Genomic DNA, 8866 nt, shown 5'->3' on the forward strand with positions numbered 1-8866 from the left:
TCTCGTGGGGAGGCTGCGTGTCCTGGCACTCGGCACGGTGCTGTGACCCCATCACCCGGGCAAGGGTCTCCTCCCAGCTCTGCCACCGTCCTCGTGCGAGACGCTTCACCTCCCCGAGCTTTGGCTACTCTACCACTTTCTCTCTCTCTCTCTCTCTCTCTCCATGGATAAAAGATGGAGCCCAGGTTTCCGATTTAGACACTTTAATAACCAAATTAGGTCTGATAAACACCGGCTCCAGAGACACAAGTTTTCTGGAATAAGAGGTCGGTATTGTTTTATAGTGATAAGGATTATGATTGCCACTGCTATGGAGCTGCTTTGCTTTCCTTTTTAGCTAAATTTAATTTAGAGGCAAAGTTCATGCTTTATCTGAAGGTATGAGAGGGGAGGGAGAGTGTGGGACAATATGATGCCTTGGAGAAGAAAACCACCATTTATTTTGTCACATTTTTTTACATCATCTTCTTCATACAACAGTTTCATTGTAACACTTAATACATTTTTTAAAAAACACCAAGATTACTTGCAAAATTATATATATTTTAATATCCAAAAAGTACATTGCATATATATAGTAGCAAAAGCCCCATTTCCATGGGTAATTTCTTCATACTTAAATTTTGCGATTATTGCAGTAATGTTACTTATAAACATCCCAAAAGCACTAAGACCTAAACTGATTAGCTTGATCTTATTTTTCCATTTTGTTAAATAATGGCATCAGTGCTTCTGTTTAAAGTTATGAGCAGACTATAATGTTCTGGTTTCAGGCTCTCATCCTGCAATTGGATGCACATGGACCAAATCTTGCACCCACACAGAGTCCCAGAGGTTATGTCTAGACTAGATATTTGTGATCCTGTTAATTGGTTGCCAGTTAATACAAGTTAGCTAATAGGTTGTACATGTAAGTCTCGCCCCCCACCATAGACATCTGTTCTAAAACACAAATGCTTGTGGTTTACCCTTCTGTTTATGGCACGAAACCACCATTTGTGGATCATCAAATTAACATGTGCAAAATTAGAGATGGCTGAGAATTTTTGAATGTTTAAAATTCAAATGAAAACCCCTAGCGAAAGTTTTCTAAAAGATATTATGAGAAGCATTTGATAATTTTCTCTATGAAGTGGTTAAGATCTTTCCAAAGTTCAAGATTTTGGTGAAAAATAATCACAAAATATTTAAATAGTTGCTTTAAAATGCTGGTGCATGTTTTCAATCAGCTTCAAGGCAAACATGTTAGCTAAGTGGAGTTAATTTGCAGACAACTATGACAGGCTAATACAAGAAAAAACTCCACTCTAGGCAAACCCAGGGAAATCTGGAAGGTTTCTGGCTACTTTGGGGGTCAGTTATGGACCCAATTGCAGGACCAAGGCTATCTCCAACAGATACATTACTCACGTCTTATTTTTTAATTTTTCTAGCAAAAAGTACAAAGCTACAGCCCAAATGTACAGATTGAAAAGATGTACAAATTACATTAAAAAAACAAAAACAACCCACAAACAACTGAGCTGATAGTAAAAAACAAACCTGCATTTGTGACCGAGGTCAACTCGTTTTATTTAATCTTTCTTTTAAAACTGTGAGATATAGGGAAAAATAACTCTGCATAATTTATACAGTAATTTGCCTTCTGATTTGTTGACCCTTGGGATGACGGTCTGACAAACGCACAGCGTTCGCGAATCGGTAACATTTAGCGATCCCTAAGACTCTAGCAGAGCTCAGGGGCCTGCTGTCATTTATTTTACTTCACTTTTGCTTTCAAGGAATGTCTGTGCTTGACATTAGGTTACTTTTTGTTCTGGTTTCTGATGTTTCTGGAGTTAATACACAGTCTAATGAAGCTGTACACTCTAGAAAAGTTCCTTCAATGCCCTTTACTTCTTAAAATACACATGTACACATATATATATATATGAATATATATATATATTTAATTTCCAGTTGGGTGAAAATCCTCATCTGCCTTAAAGCTAAGATTCCAGTTGCGGTCCCCTGCAGCCCAACGTCCTCCACTTAATGGTCAAATTGCCTACCCTCTCCACAGCAAGAAAAAACCCCATGCAGTCATCTTTTCCTACGACCCACAGTTGGATCTATGTCTTGTCACAAGCCTTTGAATCCTTAAAAATTTCTCTCATCAAAAAGCTAATAATCGTTCCAGGTAATGGTGAACAATCTTCACAGTCAATTCCTACAGAGGACATAAGCGTTAAAAACCAAAGAAAATGCAGAGTACTGGCCCAAAGAAGCATCCATCTCTCAGTTCAAGACACAAGAGGCAAAGTTACAAAAGTAGAAGGTTTGATCGAGGAATAACCAATATCCAGTTTTAATTCTTCCCCAGAAAGGCCACAATTGTCCATTAAGGGTCCCCCAAAAAACCATAAAAATCCCAGAAGTAAAGAAAAAGTCCAACCAGACTGATAAAGGCCACTCGAAGATAAAAGCATCTAGTAATAGCTGCCCAAGTGTGGTGATACATGGGCGTTGGGATGGCGAGGGACATTGGGGTTTGGATAAATGCTTCCTGCAGGGGAGGTCCAATAAGGTGAGGCTGCTCCAAAGAAACTGGATGATGTGACAGGCATAGAAGAAGGGTGCGGGGGTACAAAGTTCACCTTCTGCTGATGGGCATGGTAAGACGGCATGTAGGAGAGATCTGATGGATACTTGTACATTGACGATTCAGTGGGATGAGGCTGAAGAGCCTGGGCAATGCCATGAAAGTCAAATTTGTAGGCATACCTTTTGCCATGCACTTTGGTCATAATGTTCTTATCATAGTAGTATCGGAGGGCTCGGCTCAGCTTGTCATAATTCATGTTGGGCTTGCTTTTGCGTTCTCCCCAGCGCCGTGCCACTTCATCAGGGTCCGTCATCTTGAATTCCCCATTGGTCCCTTCCCACGTGATACAGCTGGCGTTGGAACTGTCCGACAGCAACTCGAGAAGGAACTGCCACAGTTGGATCTGCCCGCTCCCTGCGAGAAGCAAGCCAAAGAGGAAAGGAAATGACATTGTGTTTCCTGCTTAAAAGCAAAGACAAAGGCAGGAAACAGAAGGACTATCTCGATCTTTACTGGGAACTGCTCTTTCAAGCCTTAGAAAGTCTTAAGTAGGAATGGATAAACTGTTCCCAGCAAACAAGTTAGTCAACCCTTTGTTCTGTTCGTGAATTTGAGGTCAGATTAGATTTCATAATGGTCGCCTTTGGCCTTAAAATCTTCAGGCTATTCATAAACAGGCTTTTCCCGAGCATTCTGTTCTGCAAAATTTTTCACTGAATAGTTAACACAGTATATTTCAACTCTCAGTTGCTTACTGTTTACCATGGATATTGTTTTGGATACTTACAGTTTTCTTTCCAGTTGGTGATCTGAGTTACGTAAGATTATTTCTTCCCCAGACTAGATAACTCCTAGTTTTATTCGGTGTGGTTATATTAATAGTAAAGAGCCTTATGAGGATGTTTCCTTACGAGCATTCAATGCATACAAGTTTGTTTAGTTCAAGCAGATTTACTCCAGGTCTTATCCCCCAAAGTCAGGGATTGTTTTCTGCAGATGACATGCTAGGGACAGTTATTATGCCGTGACTTTCAGAGATGTTTTATGCCTTCCGTTCAGCTAATCCATAGCAGACAGTGAAAAACTAACCTGTGTCGCAAATCTGAGAGACCAGCATTTAAGTCCCCTATAAAAATCTCCTTAGGGAATGCTGGTTTTGGGTAAGAACATTCAGGATGGTGATTTTGTCCTGACAAAGATGATGTTGCACCACTTTCCTCGCTTTTCTGTAAGGATTTTTGCAAAAGCACTTGTGAGAGCACAGCGACTAAGGTTGATGGCTCTCTCAGCCTACCCCGATGGTAGAGGACAACAGCTACTCATCCAGTAAGAGTGGAGCGGTAGGTCAGAAGGAAAGCTAACCCCTTTGATAATGGTGGTCTGAAATTTAAAGATGAACTCACCTGGATTGGCAAGACGGCTACTAGTGGGCCCCAGGATTTGATAGGGATCTAAAAAAAAACACCCAACAAAAGCTGTTTTAAAAAATGTTTCATCAAAAAGAAACAACAGTTCATTATTGTTTACTCTAGAAATGAGTTCAAATTTTCATTTTCTTTCTTTGCTCTTACTGCCTCTTCTCCTAGGGCATGGAACAGACCTGATGTGTTCCTTATTTCTTTTTTAGGAAACAACCACCAACAATTTATGGAACCCAAAATGGCACAATTCTTCTGGCATTGGTTTCAGACTTGCCTGCTTCCAAACTCTATAACCTCTTTGGACATATCCTACACTTATGTGTCAACTAGAAAACATGAAACATGAAAAAAAGAAGTGTGGGGTAGTAGAACAGTAACAAATCAGGAGCAAATATATTTCTCCTAATAAGAAGAGCTGGACAACAGATGAGATTTTCAAATTCACTTGTTAGCAGTTGAGCTTGCTTCCCTCTGAGGTCAATGAAATGTTAACCCAACTCTCCCTTACTGAAGCAAACAGAGCATAGACAAATGAGAGTAACAGGAGTTTTGTCACTGGCTCCAATGAGGCTGAGTGCTTCTCGAAAACCCCACAATGCATTTATTAGGAATGAATTCCTTCCCTTTTTGTGGGGCCTCCTCAGCCCTAATCTCTACACTTCTCCTTTGCTTCCCTCTGGTTTTGGTGATTTGGATCTATAGCATTTGCTCGTGGATTGAATCGATGCCAAAAGAACCAACTCCCTAAAAAAAAAGGGATAGAAAGCAGCTGTGCAAAGCAGAGAAGGTGGTATTTAGCTTTTCAAAGGCCCCTTGGGAAACCCGCAGGAAACACTACTGCTTGCTGCCCAACAGGGTTTGCTTTTCTTATTTGGTTTTCTTTGACGCAGGGGAAGCCCTGTTGATTCTGATTGGAGATACTTCCATTGAACATCACTGCAGCAGAGGTGAAGAGGTAACGGGCAGACACTCCACCGCTGCAGCATGAACAGCTCCGTGCCCCTAACTGCTTCACGACCAGTTACACAGCATGTCATGATGCTTCAAAGGAGATGCAACTGATGCTGGGCACTGCACGTGACTCAGCTGAAACAAGGATGTTTCTTTTGAATGGGGAAGGACAATGCAGTAAAATAGAAACAGTTTGGAACAATTGCTGTCACTGCTCGGTCACAGTTGACTCATTATTCTGAGACTTCCCTGTAAGGCTCTGCCTGTTTGTCCTGTGCCTGTGGTTGGTGCTGCTTGACACATTTATTCACCCAATCTAGTACCAATCTAATTACTTAGCAAATGCAGCGGGGACAAAATCAACAGTTACCTGGCTGGGGCCGTTGCTGTTCTGTTGTCTTATTCACATTTTGCGTCCCTGCAACAGGAGGGCCTGTAAAGACAGAGAAAGATCTTATATGTACTAGAACAGAAGAGGAGGAATGAACAGAGAACAAGGCAAGTACAAGATACATTGAACAGGAATAATAGCGACTGGGATGGGAAAAGTTTTCTAATCCTAAGAGCTGATACTTTTGAAATTGCACTACAAAATTAAGAGATTTCATTAGAAATTAAAAATTTCACTGTAAAATGAAAATATGCAGATGAGGCAAAAAAAATATTATGTAGATACTTTATTAATTTTCTGTCTTTTATTGCAACTTAACTTCCATTCTAGTCTACATCCATGTTTTGAACACAAAATTGGATTTTTTTAAAATGTATAAATTCTGACCTTCTTCCATGTTGCAACTTTTTTCATATTTTTTGGAAATGCAAATTCTTTTTTAAAGCAACATTTTTATGCAAAAGTTTTTGGGTTTATCAAATCAAACATTTTGTTGAAAATATCACGGCCATTTCTATAAATCACTTCAACATTAACATCTGTTCCTCTTCTTCATATCATTTCTCATAACAGAAAACTATAACTCAAAGAATGGTCTTCACATTTAGAGTGCGCATAGCTCAGAAAGCTGCAAAGCAAAGGAAGTATAATCTGACAGCCAGGTTCTGCCACATTTATTTGCACCCGGTAGTATCTTGTTGAGAGTCAAATGTGCCCATCTTGCACTGCTGCACAGGGATATGCCCCAGCAGTGGAAGCAGGGGAGAGCCTGGCTCGGTATCAGCTGGTTCTCTTAGCTAGAATACAGTCTTTAGGGACAGGGAACTGATACTTCTAACAAGATGTCACCCAGAGTATACTGTGAATTCAAGGACACTATAAAACCAGTAAGAAACAAGAACAGTTGCGTGAGCAGGGCTCATGCAGTAGGGGCCCTATCTGCCTGCTAGACTTTGTGTAGAATCTTACTTTCTGAAAAGTAGTAAGAACCTCTCAGAATCTGCCCAAGCTGTCTATATCTGTCCCTAAAATACTACACCGGACTACAGGCAGGTGGTTAACATGGAGTCTATGTTAGTATGGAGGATCTGCTCCTGGCCCCTTAAGCAAATCCTGAAAGCATTAGAGGTTCGTGCTGTCATCTTCAATACACGATTCAATAATAAAAATATTTGTGTCAATTTCTATTTCTTTTCATAACATAATTCTAGCTCTTAACTTACTGACTATCCCCAAATCTTCCGCCCTTCTGATGCTCATAACACAAGCCAGCCATGCCCGTCTTCTCCCACAGTCTCATTTTGATCTTCCATTGCAGAATTTGTGATTCCCATTGGGACAACTTACTTTTGGTGAGGCCAGAATTCATATTACTGCCCCATCCTGTTCTCCTGACTGCATCATAGGAGGGATCTAATGACAAAAGACAACAGGCACAGAGGGGTTGAAATCAACTCTTCCCAGAAAAAAACTTGCAAGAATCTAGCTTTGTATCTTGGTCCCAACTGGCTTGGTATTATGCAGTTGTATTTTGTTTTTCCTCTCCCATACCTCCTATGCTCCCTTGGCCCTCTCACAAAGGCAACAGGCTGTAAATACAGCAGTTGGGACTACCTGTTTGGGCAATGCTCAAGCCTGACACATTCTGATCATGAAGTACAGTCATTGCACTCAATGGAGTTTAGAGTGCGACTCATCCCATCCAAAAGGAGACCCCCTTTCTCTTATCCCAACATGACAGAAGACCACGGGCAGAAAAGGAGGATGAGATGAACCCTTTCGTTATTTCATAGAAAACAAATGGAGACTTTAAAACCCAGGGAGGCCAAGGACTTGACATGCACAATAAGGAAGCTATTTTAAGAAGAGGGAAAAGGGGAAAAAGCATCCTCTCAAGTGAAATTCAAAATGCCCCTCTGACCATGCTGCTGGAAAGGAGTGAGCACTGCCCTGTGCCCCGTTGGGCTGCACAATGCAGCGGGGCTGTGCAGCTCCCTGCGGAAACATCCCAGGCACTTGCACATTCCTCCCGGTGCTGGGAAAGCTGCTGCAGCTTTGAAATTACAGCCTTCTAGTTATTGGCATGAAAAGAAAAACAGAGAAGGGACGGGAGAGGGAAGGGGAGGGGAAGAGAGGGAGAGAAAGAGGAGGAGGGAAGAGAGGGGAATAGGGGAAAATAGAGCTCATGTAATCTGCCTATTTTTATTTTTATTTTACTTATTTGTTTTTTCCCTTTTTACTAGAAACCACAAACCCCACTGCAAATAGATCAGACTGAAAAACAAACCGCTACGGTTTCAGCCTGGTACAAAGAGTGTGACGGGACATCTCTGAAAGAGGGAGGCAGCAGCCCCAGCCATGCTGTCCCCAGAAGGGAGCCCTGTCCCCGCTCCCATGGCCGGGCAAGGAGCAGCAGGGCTGGAAACTGGCTTGCAGCCTGGTGCTGCTGGGGAACTTTATGCCCAAGCTCAGTCCTCAGCAGTTATCATTGTTGTAAATAAGATGCTATTTGCACGGGTGGCATTTTCCTTGCTGGAAACCCGTCGTGCAAATCCTAACTTCATCTGAGTGGCCTCGGAGCCTGGGCTGCTGCTCTATCAGTGACTGAAATCAGGAAAGCAGAGACAAGGTCTGAAGTAACCACTGGCTTTTCCCATGTCCTCTTCGCAGCCAGTCTCTGACTTTCATTTCTCCCCTGGGATATCCTTCAGAAGTATTACAACTAGAGCTATTAGAGCAATGATTTGGGAAATATTTTGAAAAAACCATAAGAGTTCTGCATTGAGAGAGAAAGGCAAAACCTCAGAAATTTCCACCGATCGAGATGCTAATGTACATTTTGGTTAGCTCAATCAGAAACAGTTTTGCCATTACGTAATTTTAATGGAAATGTCACTTACAGGGTGATCCTGTTAAAAAGAAAGGTAGCCATTAATTTTCCAACCGAAAAAAATTTTTCAAATTGGGGAAAAAATTCCTTTCCAAAAAGTAGCAGAACTCAGTGAAAATTTTCAATTTTCTCTGGTTATCTTGGGTCAGATAATCGACAGAAGTGAATCAACAGCTACAAACGGGTTGGTTGATTCAGATGCATCAGCGTGTTTTGAGTAAACAAATTGGCCATCATCTGGATAGATGATCATCCTCCTCCTCCAGATGGAGACACTTTGTCACAGAGGAAGAGCCTGCTTTGCTCACGGTGTTACAGAAAGAGGGTAAAATGCATCTCCTGAGGGTTTTTTTAACCAATAAGTGACACTATTACAATCAGATGTGCTGACCACGCGTGTATTGCTATGGCTGCTTGGGCTTTACAGGATCGAGGCTTGGTTTTCCAGATAAGTTTGGCTAAGCGTGGTCAAAATTATCCTTCAAAACTTCTCTGAATGGGTTTCCTTGCAGCGTACATTTTAGGATGTAAAACATCAGCTTGGAGGGAGGGTGTGCATGTGACTCAGCCCAGGTTTAATCCAGGTTTAGCGTACCTCACATAAGTCCCTTTGCCTCATTTTTCCCTAC

At 41.6% G+C, this 8866-nt stretch overlaps 1 protein-coding gene across 5 annotated transcripts in view; it reads right to left on the minus strand.

The window, feature by feature from the left end:
* Positions 1–422: 422 nt before the first annotated feature.
* Positions 423–8866, minus strand: part of FLI1 (Fli-1 proto-oncogene, ETS transcription factor) — a 91948-nt gene continuing 83504 nt past the window's right edge. For 3 of the 5 annotated variants that reach the window (XM_009322597.1, XM_009322601.1, XM_009322598.1), the window contains 4 exons: positions 6695–6760; positions 5327–5389; positions 3988–4035; positions 423–2998 (listed from right to left, as the gene is read on the minus strand). In XM_009322597.1, the coding sequence (XP_009320872.1) occupies positions 2469–2998; positions 3988–4035; positions 5327–5389; positions 6695–6760 (707 nt within the window). In that variant the 3' untranslated portion in view covers positions 423–2468. The remainder of the gene's footprint in view (positions 2999–3987; positions 4036–5326; positions 5390–6694; positions 6761–8866) is intronic. The other 2 variants (XM_009322599.1, XM_009322600.1) reach the window with 1 other exon arrangement.

The sequence above is a fragment of the Pygoscelis adeliae genome, unplaced genomic scaffold, assembly GCF_000699105.1.
Source record: "Pygoscelis adeliae isolate BGI_AS28 unplaced genomic scaffold, ASM69910v1 Scaffold224, whole genome shotgun sequence".
Classification (NCBI taxonomy): Eukaryota; Metazoa; Chordata; class Aves; order Sphenisciformes; family Spheniscidae; genus Pygoscelis; species Pygoscelis adeliae.